Source organism: Scophthalmus maximus, chromosome 4, assembly GCF_022379125.1.
Source record: "Scophthalmus maximus strain ysfricsl-2021 chromosome 4, ASM2237912v1, whole genome shotgun sequence".
NCBI classification, from domain to species: domain Eukaryota; kingdom Metazoa; phylum Chordata; class Actinopteri; order Pleuronectiformes; family Scophthalmidae; genus Scophthalmus; species Scophthalmus maximus.
Genome location: NC_061518.1, coordinates 7,349,906 through 7,368,178, shown reverse-complemented (window position 1 = coordinate 7,368,178; position 18,273 = coordinate 7,349,906). Strand labels below are relative to the sequence as shown.

At 41.0% G+C, this 18,273-nt stretch overlaps 3 protein-coding genes across 8 annotated transcripts; 2 read left to right on the top strand and 1 right to left on the bottom strand.

Annotated features, from left to right (window-relative positions):
* The first annotated feature begins 109 nt into the window (after nucleotides 1-109).
* LOC118302118 (interleukin-18 receptor accessory protein-like) lies at nucleotides 110-10,781 on the top strand. 4 transcript variants are annotated; one of them, XM_035627984.2, is made up of 13 exons: nucleotides 110-281; nucleotides 352-454; nucleotides 560-755; nucleotides 2,326-2,485; nucleotides 2,576-2,747; nucleotides 4,353-4,424; nucleotides 4,949-5,018; nucleotides 5,147-5,301; nucleotides 5,822-5,956; nucleotides 6,299-6,409; nucleotides 6,514-6,657; nucleotides 6,926-7,041; nucleotides 7,860-10,781. In XM_035627984.2, exons 2-13 carry the CDS (start codon nucleotides 367-369, stop codon nucleotides 8,085-8,087), a joined length of 1,647 nt encoding a protein of 548 aa, XP_035483877.1. In that variant the 5' UTR covers nucleotides 110-281; nucleotides 352-366; the 3' UTR covers nucleotides 8,088-10,781. The 4 variants fall into 4 exon arrangements, with proteins under 4 accessions (XP_035483877.1, XP_035483879.1, XP_035483876.1 ...); XM_035627986.2 differs by having other exon boundaries at nucleotides 4,889-5,018; nucleotides 6,958-7,041; nucleotides 7,860-7,998; XM_035627983.2 differs by having other exon boundaries at nucleotides 111-281; nucleotides 2,329-2,485; nucleotides 4,889-5,018.
* On the bottom strand, nucleotides 8,623-12,111 carry LOC118302120 (PEST proteolytic signal-containing nuclear protein). Of its 3 annotated transcripts, none has more exons than XM_035627990.2 (5): nucleotides 11,982-12,111; nucleotides 11,088-11,314; nucleotides 10,628-10,702; nucleotides 10,478-10,533; nucleotides 8,623-10,339 (listed from the first exon to the last, which is right to left on the bottom strand). In XM_035627990.2, exons 1-5 carry the CDS (start codon nucleotides 12,025-12,027, stop codon nucleotides 10,228-10,230), a joined length of 516 nt encoding a protein of 171 aa, XP_035483883.1. In that variant the 5' UTR covers nucleotides 12,028-12,111; the 3' UTR covers nucleotides 8,623-10,227. The 3 variants fall into 3 exon arrangements, with proteins under 3 accessions (XP_035483883.1, XP_035483884.1, XP_035483882.1); XM_035627991.2 differs by having other exon boundaries at nucleotides 11,088-11,265; nucleotides 11,982-12,073; XM_035627989.2 differs by having other exon boundaries at nucleotides 11,088-11,317; nucleotides 11,982-12,048.
* On the top strand, nucleotides 12,003-16,971 carry stk16 (serine/threonine kinase 16). The gene is made up of 8 exons (XM_035627988.2): nucleotides 12,003-12,163; nucleotides 12,433-12,559; nucleotides 13,068-13,287; nucleotides 13,376-13,509; nucleotides 14,069-14,156; nucleotides 14,376-14,504; nucleotides 14,615-14,736; nucleotides 15,146-16,971. Exons 2-8 carry the CDS (start codon nucleotides 12,474-12,476, stop codon nucleotides 15,282-15,284), a joined length of 918 nt encoding a protein of 305 aa, XP_035483881.1. The 5' UTR covers nucleotides 12,003-12,163; nucleotides 12,433-12,473; the 3' UTR covers nucleotides 15,285-16,971.
* The last annotated feature ends 1,302 nt before the right edge of the window (nucleotides 16,972-18,273 follow it).

Genomic DNA, 18,273 nt, shown 5'->3' with positions numbered 1-18,273 from the left:
TACTCTATTATTTACCTTTGATCTAATTTCACACCACAGTGAAATATAACAAAGCAATTCTAAGAAATGTGCTTCTGCAGTTCACATAGGAAGTGGCTAACAGGATTTCTAGTGAAAAGAAAAATACAACAGGAAACTGAAAATGATACCTCCTACTACAGTTTCTATATGTCCTGTGAAATTATTGCACCTAAACCTAAAGAAAAACCTAAAGATTTACAGCCAAAAGAAGGGGAACAAGCGCTACCAACAACTAGACAATAGCAAGAACTCTAAATCTGGTAAGTAAACATAAGAAAACAATGTAAAGACTGATTTCTATCAGCGTCATGACTGAAGAAATGTTTACAGATTCGGAGACGCAGGATGAAAACTGGACACGTTCTCTTTTTATCAATCTTCCCCATTGTCTTGGAGGGATGCTGTGTGGGAAACCATCCGGAGAAGCACACAGGTATTTCATTTAAACGAAAATTGTAGTATCATTAGCGGTGTCTCCTTTTTTGGATGCACAATTAAAATGACAAAATGTGCCTGTGCCGTACCACGCGCCTCACAGGTCTTCAGCAGGATGCTGCACATCAGCACTACAGAGCTGTGGAGGGGGAGAGCTTCATGATGCCCTGCATAACATCTGTGAACGGGCACATAAACGTGGTGTGGTCCAGGACTGGAGATGAGGGTCCATCCTTTGACTGTGGCAAAGTGTTCCCAGCTGACGCAAAACATTCTGGAAAGTACTCGTGCCTCACAGGGTAAATACTCATGTTTTTCATACTTGTCATTACCTGTGCTCTTTTTAATGCTTCTGATTAATCTTAAGAGAAGCTGTTTTGACTAATGCACTTGACATTTACATTTTGAACACAAGGTGTGTAATCGCATACTTCTGGGTAAGGTTTTTTTTTTCCATCTTTCTGATATTGCATTTGGATATTGGTGCAGAATTTGTGGAAAAAGGTAACACAATATGGAAAAATCATTCAATATTAATTGAGAGTTTAAAATAGTCTTCCTTAATACAACACTCAAATCCCCCAATGTACACTGAAACAGGTTTTGGTGGCTGTCATTGTTCCTTTTTAATTTGACTACCAGACCTTGTGTTTTAGTTTGAACAAGTTCGTATTTGTGGTTTTTAAATAAAACGTTTGAGAACATACATTCAGTGCCTTGGGAAATGTTAGCACGCTTACGTGCTGAACAAGGGTGGAGACTAAGCATTGTTCACGCTTAGCAATAGCATGTTAGCATGACATAGCATTTAGCACTTTGCTGTCCCTAACTGCAGCCTAGCAGATCTGCTAGTTCAAAAGATTTTTTTCTCTTTTTCAGTCATCATTATCGCACTGTTGTATGTTCAAATAGTCCTGTTTGGTTTTAAATAGTTTTTTGATGCTATAAAAATTGGGTGTAACCAGGGCTGGACTGGCCATCTGGCATACCGGGCATTTTCCGACAGCAGCCCATTGGTTAATTTTCTTTATTGGCACTGGCCTGACCCAATCAAATCCAGAGAACCCCCTTCCCCGCTCCCGGCCGCAAATTTACGAAGCCGATTGGTCAGTGGATAGGACCTCTACAAATGGGGTTACGTTACCTTGCGTTAGCATGGACGCCTGGCCAATAAATGCTATTGAAGTCTGACCAATCACGGTGGGTGTGGGCCGCCTGGGCCAAAAATGCCAGGGCCGATTTTTTGTCCCAGTCCGGCCTTGGGTGTAACTGCATGATTGACAGCTGAGCCCAATCGAGCACATGTATCAGCGGTGTTGAGGAATTTTCGTCTATCCTCCCTGAGAAACTCTTAAGACGTATCTTCTCAGGCACCAAGCAAGGTCATCTCATCTATGGCAAGCCGAAACAATCATTGAGCAGCTGAAGTCTCTCTCTCGAGGTGTCATAACCGCAGGGAGATGATGATATTACTCAAATATAAATACACTACAGAGACAAGAGATAGGCAGACTATCTTGATACGCCGAACACTTTTAACCTGTTGATCTGTGTAGCGAACTGGAAGTCTCCTCAATATTGAGCTCTTATGATAAATACTTCTGCTTAAGACATCCACTGTTTCCTTCTCCCTGATTCAGCATCCACTCCATCAATTATTCCATTTCAAGCGGGACCTTGGTCCCGTAGCAACACACCATGATCACTACTGTGCAGTAAAAAAGCCAAACATGCATTCATGTACTAAACAAATAAGAATTGATAAATTGTTAATAAAAATTGCTCATTGGAATATTATACTGTGTTTGTATGTGTGTAGACTGCTTGTGGTTGTATGAATGTTTAAGTGTTCGGGTCTCTGCCGTCCAGCAGCAGAGAGTTGTTCTTGCATCTACAGGTGGTGGAGAGAACCAGTCTGAGATGCTTCCAGTCGGAGGAGAGCAAAGTAGAGCTGATCAACAGTGCTGGCGGTGAGATCCCCTGCCCGGGACGCAACTGTAGTGACAACACAGATGTCCGATGGTACAAGGTGAAGCACACGCATGGGCAGGATTACCGGTTTAACCGTGGAAACATCCAAATCTCGGCGAAAAACTCAGACAAGTGTGCTCTCTTGCAGGGGAACGTATCTGTGTCTGAGCTGAGTAGAGACACCTGTGTAAAGGATGGGCTGTTACATCTCTGCGAAGTCAAGGGCAAATATGATGCTGGCGTTTATTTCTGTGATAGACGTACAGTTGAGCAAGGAGTCACTTGGACCATCAGGAGGGCTGTTGAAGCCAAAGTTATACGTAAGTGCTATGTGTGTGCATGTATTGGATAAATATGCCTAAAATATGTCCTAAAATATACTATAATATACCACTAGTGATGTTTTCTCTACCAAGTCTGTCATTTTCTTTGTCGCGGCACCTAAAAGTGGAATATCACACTTGGCTTCTTGGTACAGGAAGTGTTAATGGCAGGACTCTAGAGATGACAACGTCGGCCTGATATACGTGTGTTGGAGAGCCGGAGGTTGTCCTCGAACTTTTGTGCCCAGAGGAACAGTTCTAATGACTTTGATGATCATTTAATACCAGCATCTGCTCAAAGTTGTCAATCATCCAGTAAAAATATCTCTACATCAACAACACCGACTGGCACAACATTTTGCAGTTATTAATGAATGCCAGATTATGTGTTTCAACGACTTTAGTGATCCCGTGACTTATCTTTAACCACCTCCATGAGGTTCTCTGTTTCAGAGCAAAATGCCCCGTCATTAACTGAAGGGATTGCAGGGAGAATTGGTATCGGCACTTTGCCTATAATTACAGTTTGGTAACAAGTAGCAATTGTAGATCGTAGTGCTGTGGTTAAAGAAGGATCTACATTTGAGATGTCTACTTATTCATTTTTCATAGAATTTTTTGGGTTTTTTTGTATACATGGCCCTAAAACAGTCCAGAATTTAAATATTGCCACTCTAAACACCTTTAAGAAAATAGACCTTTTGGCCAGTTGAAATATCAAAAATAAAGAAACATTCCTTTGCAGAGACACTGAGAATATCGAGTACCTCAGAGAGCTTTATTGTGTTCACATTCAGTACAGAAGCTTTTCTGTGGTTGTAGTATTTGCAGTGATCTGTCACTATGCTAACTTTTTCTTCACTGTCTCTGTTCAGTTGATCAAACACTATCTCGCTGCTAACCCAATGTGTCACAGTCTGGGTTTTTTTTAGCCATGTTAGCAGCATTGGCTCAAGGCAAGTGGTGGAAATTTGTCTGTTGGCTGGTAGCTCCCCCACTTTGGACCACAATGATTAATCTCAAAAGCTACTCATGACATTTTGTACAGACATCCATGGTGCCCAGGAGATAAATCCTTTGGACTTTTGGGATCCTCTGACCTTTCCCTTAGTGCCACTATGAGGTTCATGTTTCTGGTTATGAGAGAATTGTTTAAGTACAGTCAAGACATTCCCCGCAGGATGACTTGTGATGAGTTTGACTTTTCCTCTAGTGCCAGTGTCACAATTTTTATCTTTATGGCCAAATACCAACAAAAGTTTCCCATCAGCCTCATCTGTACCATACGTTGTGTTTAGTGCTTATTAAGGAGCGTTTGCATGCTTACGTAACCTGTGGACTCTGGCATTGTCAGCGTTCAAAAGTATTCACAAGTTACCAGTCCATAATGAGGTCTTGTCGAGTTTTGTAGCTCTAAGTGACATAAAGCAATTTGAATTTTTTGAGTGTCTTGACTCCTTTCATCACAGTGCTTTTTTTTCTTGCATGTGTGTGCCCCCATATATAGAGCTACTATCTGTTTTATACATTATATTTGTTTTTCCAGTAAACTAATAAAGATATGGGCTTTAATACGTGACTTTATTTCCCAACCCAAATCAGCACACAAGACAACAAGTAACCATCCCAGGATTATGTATCCTGTTGACAATATGAAAGAGGAAGTGGAACTAGGTAAGTGTTTAAATGTGCTATGGTTAGATCTCAGAGCCATCGGAATTAATAGTTAATAAATGGTATTTAAACTTTCTTTTTCAAAGCACTATCAGCCACATGAATCCCAAATAGTTGTCAATTAAAGTCACTGCTTTTTCCACTATAATCAGTCTATCAAACTCTCTAAGAGTTCAGTTTTTTCTTTAAAAAATCACTTGTTGAAAAGTAATAAGAGTTGTTTACCTACTTAAAGTTACTTTTTTTAGTCATATTACTCAGAACTGAGCTGGCTCTGTCTTTCCAATTATGATTTTTTTTCTTTCAATGTATAAGATGTTGCAGTAGCTTATATTCAAATATCTGAAAACACTTGACTGATGATGACATGATGTTCTCATCTCTGAAGGATTGAGCTGGTATCAAAACATTTAACATTTAAGAGTTAGGTTTCAATGCCCATGTTTTTTTTTAACTTGTTCTAGGTCTGGCTCATAATCTGACCTGTGAGGTATTGTTTCCTTATGAGAATACGTTTTCAGCAGAGGTGCTTTGGTACAGAAATGTTGGCGGCAACAAGGAGAGTATGACTCTACTAGACATGGAGAGGCAACAGTGAGTCACTGCACTCTTTTAGTCAATGTTTGCTTTTGCCATGAAGTTACTGTCTTTTGTTATGTTGTGCCAGAGATTTTTTTTTTTGTTCTCAAGATTTTTCTGAAATGCTTTGCCCCACGGTTCAGACAGAGGTCGCCCATCATGGAGGAGTATGAGATCATACAGAGAAGCATCATAAAAGAGGTGACCCAAAAACACCTGGAGCACACGTATACCTGCGTTGCCAGTAATACTGTCGGAAAGCACAGTGTCACTATCAGGCTCAAGAGGAAAATTCAAGGTACTATTCTTTTCCATTGTCACCTTAATTTCTTTGTTTCATTCATACCAGATTCTACCATGACATTGTAACATCACAGTTCAAAGGAGTCTATATTAAATATCGACATTAAATGGCAATACAGTAAAATACATAAAATCTTGAGGGAATCATGAGCATACCTCTCAGGACAAATGTGTTATTTTAATTTCTATCCAATAAGGTTAAAAAGGATGTAAGCAATCAAATGTCCTCAATGGTGAAACAATTTATTTCTGTTTAAATATTCCCATGTTCACTCGGATACGTTCACTGATTGATACTAATAGTGAGTTTGAAGCATTAGGTGTAATTTTGTGCAGGGAACAGCTATGGCTGCTCTGAGTGTGGATGTGTATATAAGCAACTGTTTGCTAACAAGATGCCATATCTACTTTATTTTGTGATATGTCAATTTTGTGTTCACACAGCGTGCTTCCGCTGCACCCATGTCAGCTGTGGCTGCTGCTGATACAATCTAATAAGTATATTTTGGTTTTAGTAAAATGGTCACTGGTTGGGTATTCCATTGCCCCTTTGGTGCTGGTGGCTGGGCTGGGAATCATTTTGCACGTGAAATGGCTGGAACTACAGATTATCTACAGATCCCACTTCCAACACGGAAAACATGACGGAGGTCAGAAAACCCACGCTCACGCTTAAATGCACGCACACACGCATACCAAAGGTTCTCTGGCTTCCTGACCCAACAGCTGCTCCTCTTCCCAGGATGTGGCTTAATTTCTAGATTAATCTCTTCAGCAACATGGATATGCAATGTGTTTTCAATGTATTTAGCACAACAAACCAAGCAAAACAATTATGATAGCACTGAAACAGTCTTATTCCGGTGCAAAGATGTACATTTTATGTACAGTGACAAAAAGTGTGGTGATATTGCAAACTAAACTTATCGCTCGTTCAAAGTGGTTTATGTTAATAAAAATTGTCTTTCACAACCACCATCACTCTTTCTCAGATGAGAAAAAGTTTGATGTGTTCCTGTCATATGTGTGGAGCCCTACATCAGCAGATTTGGAGGGAGGTCGGACTCTTTCCTCCCCATCAGGACCTGACACTGCTGAGGAAGGTGGGCCAAGATGTTCAGTGTATTATGTCTGTATCTGGATTCAATTTTCTATGTAACTTCATTTGTAAAAAAAATACATAAATAACACTCGCTCCTATTGGCAGCATGTCTATCCAGCATGGACCCACTGAACACTGAGGAGGGTGAAGCCCCACAGAGACCATTACATGTGCTACTGCAGCAAGTGTTAGAGGAACGGTGGGGGTATCGCCTCTGCCTGCTGGAGAGGGACTTTCTTCCAGGAGGAGGTCAGAGGATCAGCTTAGCCTGTCTCTACTTTTATTTCTACCTTTGTGAGGACCAGTTTGAGTGATAGACCTTACAGAATGAGGACATTTTGGGAAAGTGGGTACATTTCAAATGATGTTTGAGGGTTTTAATGCTCAGGTTAGAATTTGGTTAGGGTGAGGCATTCAAATGCAATTGTTAAGATTAGGGGCTAGGGAATGCAGTGTCAATTCAATGAGTGTGTGTTAAAAGCTAAGATTTCTAATGTTTTCTATTTTTGTATTGCAGCATATACTAATGATGTGGTTCTTGCAATACAGAGAAGCCAAATGCTTATCTGTCTCCTGTCAGCTGACTACCTCTGCAGCAGCAATGCTGTATTTGTACTGGAGACAGGAGTCCAGGTAGGCCCGCATTTCATGCCTAATGCCGCATTAATGGCAAGTTGGACTTTTCATAATTAAATGTTTCTGACTTGTAAACAGCACTTAAATCATAACCAAGAAACTCCCCCCCCCCCCCCCCCCCCTGAAAGTTTTGATATGGTCCAAACCAGAAGGGCTAGGAAAACAAACAAAAAGTGTGAAGATGACCAAATTGAGTGGATATTTTTATATGGTCCAGTATTTAAATTTTCATGCAACTAACTCTCTAGTTATGCAACTGTCTAACTGTCCTCCTGACACATTAACATTGTCATCTTTTACCATCTCCACTGGGCATTCTGTGTGGTGTGAATGCAGAATAGCCAGGATGCCAGTGGTGACTGTCTCTTTTTATTGTTACCGCAGTTGATGTGCTGTGTGGACACAATTCAAGATTTTGTGCATTCTGTGAAAATTAACACATTAGCAGACCTACCTGTCAAATGTTTCTACAGGGCTCGCCAAACCTCAATCCAAAGGGGCAGTAAGCGATTTTAATCCAATACATTTTTTTTGTAAAAAGCGAATATTTCGTCAAGGTGAAACAATCTCTTTGTTTTCATTGCATTGGTTTCCTAACGTAAAACCTTAACCTAGCAGCAATGTGGATGGTGGGAGAATCTGAAAATGTAGCACAGCCGCAAACAAAACCACTGACATCCTCTGATTCATTTGAAAGGTTAAGATTGTCTTCATGACAAATCAGTTACAAATGTGTATTATTTTAAACCACCAGCTGTATGATTCTCTCAGAAAAACAACTTATTAGTGATTTGCTACGTGGTCCATATCTTTAGGCTTTGCTGCAAAACTCTGCCGTCAAAATCCTGCTCATATGGACCGGCAGAGATGCCGCATCCCTCGTCCAGGACCCCCCGCTACCTTCACTGGTCCAAAGGGCCTTGAAGGTGCTACCGCGTCTGAACTGGACGTCAGGCAAACCTGCCAGAGCCACCGAGGAATTCTTGAGGTTTTTGAGAAAGGCCATGCCCGATCGACGAGTGAAGCTGGTTTCACTGGTGTAGGACCAATGATTAGATCGCATCACCAGTAACATTTTACATTCCAAATAAGTATTATGAACATGTATAGTCTATAGTATGCTTATTTAGTTTATACGGAGACGTAGCTTGTGTTACTCTAATGTGTACTGAAACTGCCGAGTCATTGATCAACAAATGTGTTAAGGAAATCCCCGTCGTGAAATCCTAACGAATTATTTTCAAAAGCAGGGGAGAAGTGAGCCAATTGTGCCAAAAATAAGTATTTGGTCAACGGTTAAAAACAATCAATCACTACAATTCTGAGCATTAAAAATACTGAGTGTAGAGGAGTTAAGACAAGACAAACGCTATATAAATACAGTACACTTACTACTTCATAAACAAACTGTGAAAAGAAACAAAAGCTTAAAACACAAGTTGCTCTTAAAAACTTAAATAATTATTTTTTCCCGTTTGTTTGTCAGTTAAAGTAAAAGTCTTTTGTTGTGAGGACTAGTTCATCATTTACTGTTACAGCAGGCGTGTCAGCAATAAATGTTTCACACAAAACATCATCCAAGATTTTGTGGGGTTTTTTTAATGCATTTTAAATGTTTTCAAGAGAGTTCTGTTTGACAAAACAGGTCACAGCAGTGGATATTGATGTAAATCGTTTGGGAAATTCTGCACAATGTGAGGTAAACCACGCAGGAAATTCAAAGTTTACACTTTTGATCAAGGGAATTTTTATCAGAGATTCGGGCACAGGAGGAGTCACAGAGGTGCTGCAGGTATCTTAATCTAAGGATTGGGGCTAGATTTCTGAAATGTGGGTTTTTCTAGTGTTAGTGTCGATGGAAAATGTTTGTAAACGAGCATAATCATTATTAACGGATAGCTAAACCCTCCCAGAAATCGTTGGTTGTAACTGTTACCAGCGCCCCCGTATTCATGTTATGGCTGTATGATTCTGATCCTCACGTAATTGTCAACAAAAAACACATTATTAGTCCTTCAGGAGTGAAAATAAAAATGAAAACAGACCCATTGGAAGGGTAAATAAATGTCCTAGATTAAAGGGCCAGTCAGCGATTTTCTATTATTTTCTTGACTGCACTGGTCACCGCTCTAACCCGCAGTCTCAGGTAAGCGAGACAGACGTGCAAACCATGATGCCAAAAGCCCTGAGTCGTACAGTAGCGTCTGTCGCTAGCACGTCTCTTAAGATGTCGGGTTATGTAGTTTACAAACTGCACACACAAGTGTCGTGAGGTGCGGTTCGCACCATTTTGTTTTCAATTTAAAGAGCCAGGGCTGCGCTGAAAAAACTGTTATTTTTTCCCAGCACACAGAACAGACAGCTTGCGGACCGTGAGGGAATATATTCGCTGAACTTTACAAAAAGTTTTATTTGATCAAAATCGCTTGCTGCCCCTTTCAGTGAAATGGAAAGAAATCAGTTTTGATTAAGCCAAACCAGAAAAAATGTTGAAGGAAAAACCTTAAAAATCAAACGAAATGCTGCCCATGCACCTCATGGGCACAGTTGGTGTGAACAAAGAGTTGTTGATTAACAATGATAAAGTTCCTGTTATATATCAAACTAAAAAAAGGGGTTGTACATTGACGCTGAGAAACTAAATGAAACCAAACAATAATTCTGCATGTCTAGTCTGCGTCCCACTTGATCCCCACATTAACATGACAATCACTCTCATTTGCGGATAAAAAAAACAACAAAAAACATTATCACACTATGTACATTTTTACACAAATATTAGACAAGTAAAATTAAGAGTTGCTCGGGATCACACATGACCAGCTTTAGAGAGGAATAAGCAAGATGTAAAGGGGGCATGATGGCTCTAAAAGATGCTAGATTTTACCATTAGCCAATTGTATACAGTTTAAACAAGTGTGGCTAATTTATTTGCCCCATATCTCTTCAACACAGCACTCTACACCTCTCATCACATTGGCTTCTCATAAGCCAACAGTGGTTAAACATGTATATGTGAGATCAGTCACAGAGTATCACAGAAGGCTTAAGTTATTATTCACCGCATGCCTACAAAGGTGGTAAATTGTCAAAACTGAGGATACAGTGAGGAATCACTTGAGCCTTCATAGATTTTCAACCAATACAAAATAATCAATTAGTGACAAACACTCTGGTAGTTGTTTACTTTTTGTCTGAGTGGGCCTTCAGCTTCCTTTCCCAAAGTTTTTGGTTATCAGAGAAGCCTTGCTTGCCCTTGTTGAAGGAATTAGGTCCCGCAGATGTTGGCGTCTCCCTGGAAAAATTGGCAGATTAGTCACTTGAAACTCGAACAGTGACATGTAACATGATTACTAGCAATGTAGCATACACTTTACGAAGAAGAAAAAGCTGAGGCTAAGGAAACACTTGGGGGTTCATTATGTCTACATACCTGCCAATGTTCTTCATCCTCATCTTTGCTTCTGGAGGCATCTCCTCGGGTTCACTCTGCATGTCAAGACAAAGTTACAGTCAGCCTCGGCATATTGGTTGTTTATGCATTTGACCATTGATTGCCTTTACTGTGTGCAGTCGCACTTACATCATCGTCTTCATTAAAAACAGATGCCAATCCTGGCTTTTTTGGAGGGATTGATGGTACAGGCTCTTTGGGTTTCTGAAAAACAGGTGTGAGACACAAAATTTAGGCAAACAGAATAAAACAAAACAACAAAGCAGCATCATGCGTCTTCACGGTCTTCATGAAAAAATAAAAGCCACAAACCCTGATTTGATATGACTCAGCAGCAAATATTTGGCACTTCAACTTGATACGTGACTCAACTGAGTCTTGAGTGAGGATTACGTTCAAAAGATGTGTGTCTGTGACTGTTTGGGCATTTTGGCCTTTATTGGGGAGTGTGGTCCTACTGTCTATGTAGGTGTAGCACAGTCTGTGATGAAATTACAATTAACGCAATTACACGTACTACATAAAATATAATCCCATTTTTAATCAACCTATCTTTGAAAGCAGGTAACATGCATCAGTGCACACTCACTGTTGCTCCAAGTTTGATTGTTATGGGGATCGCCTTCTTCCCCATCGGACTGGTCATGCTAAAGCCCATTTTGGAGATTTTGCGTGGCGCTGGTGGGTCTGGCGAAGACTCATCTTCATCCTCGGATGAGAGATGCTGGGATGTGCGTTTGGTGGCGGTCCCCTCTCCTCCCACAGTGCTACAAGAGACAGGCTTAGTTTTCACTCTGCCCCTCTCCTCCTGCGGCCCTGCTTGAGGCGAGACAACTCACCAAGGTGAACAAATGCTTTCTGGGAACTGGAGAGTAAAAAAAACAAAAACAAAGCAAAAAAAAAACAAAACAAGAAAAGGCTATCACGTTTTTTACCAGTATGGCTACGTTTCTAGCCTTCAAAGAACCAAAATGATAACTACCATTGGACAGTTTTACAAGTCCACGTGCAGAAATGATAGAGAACATTAGGATGTCTGCAAATGTCTGCGTGGGAACTGAAGAATCATTGCACAACATAAACATCGTTGACCTGCGCTGTACCTAGCTGTGGGATGTCTACTTATACACTGGCTAGGCTAACACCATGTTAGCAAGCTAACTAGAGCCCCCCCCCGCTGAAAGCAACGCATTCTCTTCATAGCCTGGATATTATTAGCAGTAACATCAGCCTGGTCGATATAATCCATCCGAATGTCGACAGCTACGTGGGGACGTCGACCACAGCGTCAAGTTACTTCGTATTAGCATTAGCTGGTGGACGACGTGTAGCTTAGCCGAGGGACATTTTGTTTTTTCGAATCCTCCCTCTTGGTTTGCCTTGGTTGTGGCCAGCATCAACGGGTAAGCAGCAAATCGAACTAACGCCTCGCACGGTTTATTTTTCAAACATGTCTTAGACGTTAAAGCGGCTCAAATATCACCTCCGTCGTCGGTGCAACTCTTGCCGCTGCGCTCGTAATCCGCCATCTCTGCTCGTCTCGGACTCGCCGGCAGGTGGCGCCGGTCCCATGGACGCTTCGTGCAATGTTTACGAGCGACGAAGAAGACGACGGGCGAAACATGTCAGCAGCAGGCTAACTCGGCGAAAACACAAAGCGAACTGGTAAGAGAAACGACACAACGACGTTGTTCACAGCGTTGGTATGTTGAGTTTGGCCGCTCGTTGTGTCAGGCAGCTAGTTTAAATTTGACATAATTTGGGGGTAACGTGGAAAAAATGATGTTTAATGTCGCATTTTTGGCTGTTTTAGCGTGAATGATGCTAGGCTCACGTTAGCTGACGTTAGCTAACCTAACAGTGTAGCCTGTTTCTGTCGGTCTCTCTCTCTCTCTCTTTCTCTAACAACTTGTATCATGTTCTCCTCCCGCCAGGCCCCTTTAAACGCTTGGTGTTAAACTATGAGCCAGTCAAGATGGGGCAGGCCCTGTGTGTATGCTCCCGTGGCTCCATCACCATCGATAACAAGAAATACTACTTCGTCCAGAAACTCGATGAAGGGTAAGTGAATCCTAACGTCCCAAATCCAACGTGAACAGAGTATTTTTGGTGTCAAGTGATATTGTGGCTAATTGCTCTGAACCGAAATTGCTCTAATTGCTCTTGTTGTCGAAAAAACTTGGGCACCGTAGGGTCATTGTGAGCATAATCTACATACACTGTCTTGCTGCAGCAAACACAAACTGACTCACCGGATCTTTATTGAAAATAGTCCACCAAAAATACACGTTATTCCTCTTTAAAGAACAGGAAATAATGTATCCATTTAAAAAGTGTAAAATTTATAATAGTGACTTGTTTTTAAAGATGTCTTCTGTAGGAACAAAGGGCCTGAGAAACACAGACGTACGGGGATAATCAGAAAATGAGAAATGGCCGGACGTATTGGTGCCTATTGTGTTATTATGGGATTTGTCGACGATACAGAAACGTGGAATATCACTGGCCTTATCCATTAATATGCTCCAGTCCTCCCAAACTCTGATCTCTCTGTGTGTCCTCTTCTCAGTGGGTTCAGTTATGTGGATCTGGTAGAAGGAGTGAAGGATGGGCGCTTCTATGCCCTGAAGAGGATCCTGTGCCATGACCGCGAAGGTCGCCAAGAGGCTCAGACGGAGATGGAGATGCATCACATGTTTAATCACCCCAACATCTTGAGCCTAGTTGCACACACCTTTGTTGATCGCGGAGGCAAAAGTGAAGCCTGGTTACTTCTGCCTTATATAAGTGTAAGTGGGCGCAGCAGTTAGTATGATAAGAATATCCCTAATTCAAATTTTCTGACTCTGATATATACTGGTGTGTTTATGTGAACAGAAAGGCAGTCTGTGGTCTGTCCTGGAGAAGCTAAGAGACAAGCGGAGCTCAATGCCCGAAAAACTGATTCTGCAAATTTTGCGTGGCATCTGTTCTGGACTCAAGGCCATTCACGAAAAAGGCTATGCACACAGGTGATATTTCTTCACATACACACACATACAACACATGTTAACATGCACAGGACCAGTGAAAAGACTCTCTTCGAGTGCCAAAACAGTGTCTGTGTGGAGTCTTGCTCGGCGAATCCGCCCTTACTGCGCCGTGATCAATAAGTGGAAACTGGTGCATTAATTAATAATATAATATTTATTTAAAGAAATTATCTCCATTGTGGATTTACCCAAATACTTTTCCTTGTCACTGCTGCCACAAAATGAAGTGTTCTCTTCTGTAGATTGACAGTTTAAAAGTCAATATAGAAGGTTCTAACCACTACACCACCGTGCAGCCCTGATCTGTCAGATTATAAAATAATTTTGCTGTAAATTATCAACGACATCTTACTTTACAGAGAAATGCCCCAAAAAAGTTTTGAATTGTAATGTAAACCCAATCAGTGAGATACTGATATGGGCCTTACATTGCTTGTTTTCATTTCCCATGTTTCCAAATGTCAACTTGTTTTCCTTGTCATATTAACACAATTGCAGACATCTGAACATATGCCACCTGTCTGTTATGATTTGACAGAGATCTGAAACCCACCAATGTGCTTCTGGATGAGGATGATAGGCCAGTTCTAATGGACCTGGGCTCAATGAACCGTGCCAGGATTGAGGTAAGGGTTCAGAGTTTGTCATGTGTTGATATAGGCTAAGCATTACCGTAACATTTTATGAATCATCGGCAACAAGCCTGCGGAGTATCACTTAAACCTCCAGAATGTGTTTCGTTTGTTTGTTTTCAGCTAACTGTTGTTCAAGGTTTATCCTCAAAACTCTGTCCTATAAATGATCCTCACCCTGTGAAGATTTTAATAAAACTTAATGTATCACAGGTTAAAGGTACCAGAGAAGCCATGACCATACAGGACTGGGCAGCCCAGCGTTGCACCATTTCCTACAGGGCTCCTGAACTCTTCAATGTAGAGAGCCACTGCATTATAGATGAGCGGACTGATATCTGGGTAAAGCCTTGTCTTTTTTTTCCCCCTATCCTTTTCTGGCTTGTGTATTTTGTTTTATTTAGTTAATGTGGAACAGTCGCTGACCACTTCTTTCTCTCATCCTCCATCAGTCGCTCGGCTGTGTGCTTTACTGCATGATGATGTTGGAGGGGCCATACGACCTGGTGTTTCAGAAGGGGGACAGTGTTGCCCTCGCTGTCCAGAATCCAGTGTCCATCCCACAGTCTTGCAGGTGAATCCTCATACCGTGACATTATATGATATTATGTAAACTGAAGAAAGTTTCCTGTTGATGTATAAGTTTCTGATACCGCCCTGAATAGTAGAAAGAAGAATGACTATATTCTTTGGAGGAGTTTAGGAAAGTAAAACAAATGCTACAGTTCCAAAGAAACTGTATGTTTGTGTAACTTATTTAAAGGATTTTCTCCACATAATCCTTTTTCCTGAATTTACCAATAGCCACTGACTTCACAGGAGTCTGACTTACCATGTGCACTACAAACAAAGTGTAGTTCCCTTTTTAACTCAATACAACATGTTGCACTTTCACTTTTGCACCTTTTTGACTTGTTGATCTTTGTGTAACTTCATGTTGATCAAAAGTTGGTTGTTCTAATGTGCTGTCTGTCTATGCCCAGTTACTCCCAGGGCCTGCAGATGCTGCTGAGCTCCATAATGGTGACGAACCCTCAGGAGAGACCAAACATCAGTTGGGTTCTTGACCAAGTACAGGACCTGCAGAGTCGCAGCCCCAACACCCAAACCAACATGGTCTGATGTTGCACGGTGCACTAGATGCGGACTCTTGTGGACCTCTTGTGGACATTTTATTTTAAGCTTGAAAATATTCCTGTTATTTATTCACTTAAGTTGAAAAGCCTAGGTACAGACTTCCACTTAGCTTGGGGGGAACTCGGCAACAGTATCAGCTTCATGAATGATCTGATCCAGCCTGCGTATCATAGTTGACTCTTGTAATCCCAACCAAATTATCCCCAAAAAATCTGAATTGCCTTAAATGTAGTTTGACCCTGCAACATGCAAGGGTTGCTTCTAATAAGGAAGTGGCCTTACGTTGTTCAGAGACACTTCGACATTGTGGAAAATATTTGCATTCGCTTTCTCCAAGAGTCACATGAGAAGATGAGTAAATTTTCATATTGGCAAACATAAAGGCAAACTATGTTTGTGAAAGGTTAATTTATCGTCCAAATTATAAACCGGTCGGGCTCCACTAATTTGCAATGTTATTATTTTACAGTTTCTTTTTTTATGGATGAACAGAATCTAGCTAGCTGCCCCCCCCCCTCTTTTTATACTTTATGCTAAACTAAGCTGACAGACTGTCAGCTGAATTTCTATTGTATTTCTAGTGCAAAAAAAGGAATACATTATTGTCTTAAAATTGTATTGTATTTTTTTTTTTGAAATAAGAAAAGGGATAACAAAGGGTTTGTCAAACCTTCCAGTGGATGATGATAATAATAATAAATTTCATTTATAGAGCACTTTTCATTGCTAAAAGCAATCTCAAAGTGCTAAGGATGAGGATACCTGAGTTCAATACATATCAGATGACATTCCCTACCAAGAAGAAATATGGTCCAATCTAATTTTTCCTTTTTCTCAGTTCCCGACTTTTGCGTGTGTTGCATGTGTGTTTTCATCATCAACATACAACGTTGCACAACTTCACACTGCTTGTGCTCGTCACCTGCAATGCTGCGTTTGAACACACAGAGGTGCTTCAGCATCACAGTACCCTGCCCCACGTACAGACATGGTGACTGACCATGTTTCTGTCTGTACTGTAGTTGTCTTGGTAAAACACAGAACAAAAGCTGTTTTCACAGAAAGAAAAGAAAAGGAAATCGAGGGGAAGGGGTCAGATCTTATTTGTATACACCTTAAACAACTGAGAAAAAAGTTCATGTTTTTATTAACCCTAAGTCAAAGTCATTGCACCGACAGTTTATACCCGATTTTCCATTCCTGCTATGCTTGAGTTTAATTCTGGGTTTCTTTCCACGTGCCAATGTGCTCTGACTCTTTTGTTCTCAGGGTTCACCCACATCTCAAAAGAGTCTGAGGGTCTTTACTAGTAGATCCAAACGGTACCTCCCTTAAAACTATTATTAGATAAATTTAAACTTGGGGCATTTAAGTTAAGATTTATGCTTGTGTGGCTCTGTAATGCAGTGAAATCGGACGATATTAGAACTGAAAAAGTTCCTTGATAGTTAACGTATGCGGTTCATTGTTGGAATGGTGACTGGCATACTGTTTTAATTATTTTATCTTTTTAATGCTAAGTTTGGAAATTACTTAGATTCTTTTTTGTGTTGCTGTTAATGGCAAACTAATACTGTTGTCACTCTCGAGTGTACACTAAGGGTGTGTTATTTGATTATTTTTCATCTGTTATTCTCTGCACAGTAAATGATAAATAAATATTGAATATGGAGCACTGTGTATACAGTTTTTAATATAATTGTGAATTAAAACTGCATCCTATATTTTAAAAAAACAGTAGTTTGTGAAGAAAGGTATGTGAATCAATTCTCAAATACTGTAAAATTACCTGCATTATCAGCCCGATGGGACACAATATGGCTGAAAGTATTTTCACCACAGCCTGCAAGATCTGCCCCGGCCCGCTGTGACTGCCCTTCCACATTGTGACACAGAGACGTCTAAAAGCCACAGAAGTGCAGCTGTGAGGCGACGGGACACAGCCACTCACAAAACGGGACGTCCCGAGTGCAGAGGTACGTAACTATTGGTCCTCTGTCAGTAGTGTTCACGTCACTGGTTTCCATGGCCGATCAGCAGCAGTCAAGGCCCAGTTCACAATGTGTGTGGTTAGTCGGGTAAAACACGCCGCCAGTGGTCCAGTCTATACGTGTTTGATGGATGGATCTTGATTTGGCAGCTGTTCAGGGGAACGCTCCATCTCGGCATTCACACTGCCATCTGTGAAGTTTGGCGGTGGAGGAATTAAGTTTTATTTCCAGTTAAGATAAATCTTAATTCTACAACATACAACGAGATTTGGGGTAAAAGTGTCGCGGATGACTCTTTATAGTTTTATCTTGACGGTTCCTCTGCCCCACAGAGCCCCGACCTCTATTCCTTCTCACCCATTGGCTCTCATCACCGGCTCAATGGAAGCAAATCCCTACAGCGAGGTTCCAGAATCTGTTGGGATGGCTTGAAAAAAAAGAGTGGAACGTTCAATAATCTCATCTGTGTGATGTGCTCAGGTGACCTGATCTCCTAACTACACATGACACTGATGTCCTTTAAAACACGTTAAAATGTGTGTACTTATGGGTTGGTGATGGTTGAGTCAAGAGTTGTGCCATATTTATCTAAATAAAAATGGAAGTGAAAGACGTCAATTTGGAGCGTTTAAAAAATAACAAGCCGTGTCAATGCAGTTTCACGTTCAAGCAGAATTACTTTTTCAGGAAACTGGCTCTGTCTTGGATGAATCAGCAGGCGAGCACAACCTTCATCTGACAGTGTTGAGGTCCAGTGGCCATTTCTCTGCGTGTTTGTGTGTGTGTGTGTGTTTGTGCTTGAAAACAAATATCAAACTGCTCCTGTAGCTGGATTTACAGTCCGTGCGTCCACCCGGATCAGTGCGATGTCGCATTTCACTGCTGTCCCAATTACTTTTGAAGGTAATTCCTACCTTACCAGGCGCAAACGCACACACTGGAATGACCAGTCATAAAGTATACATAACCTGCCTTATATTTAC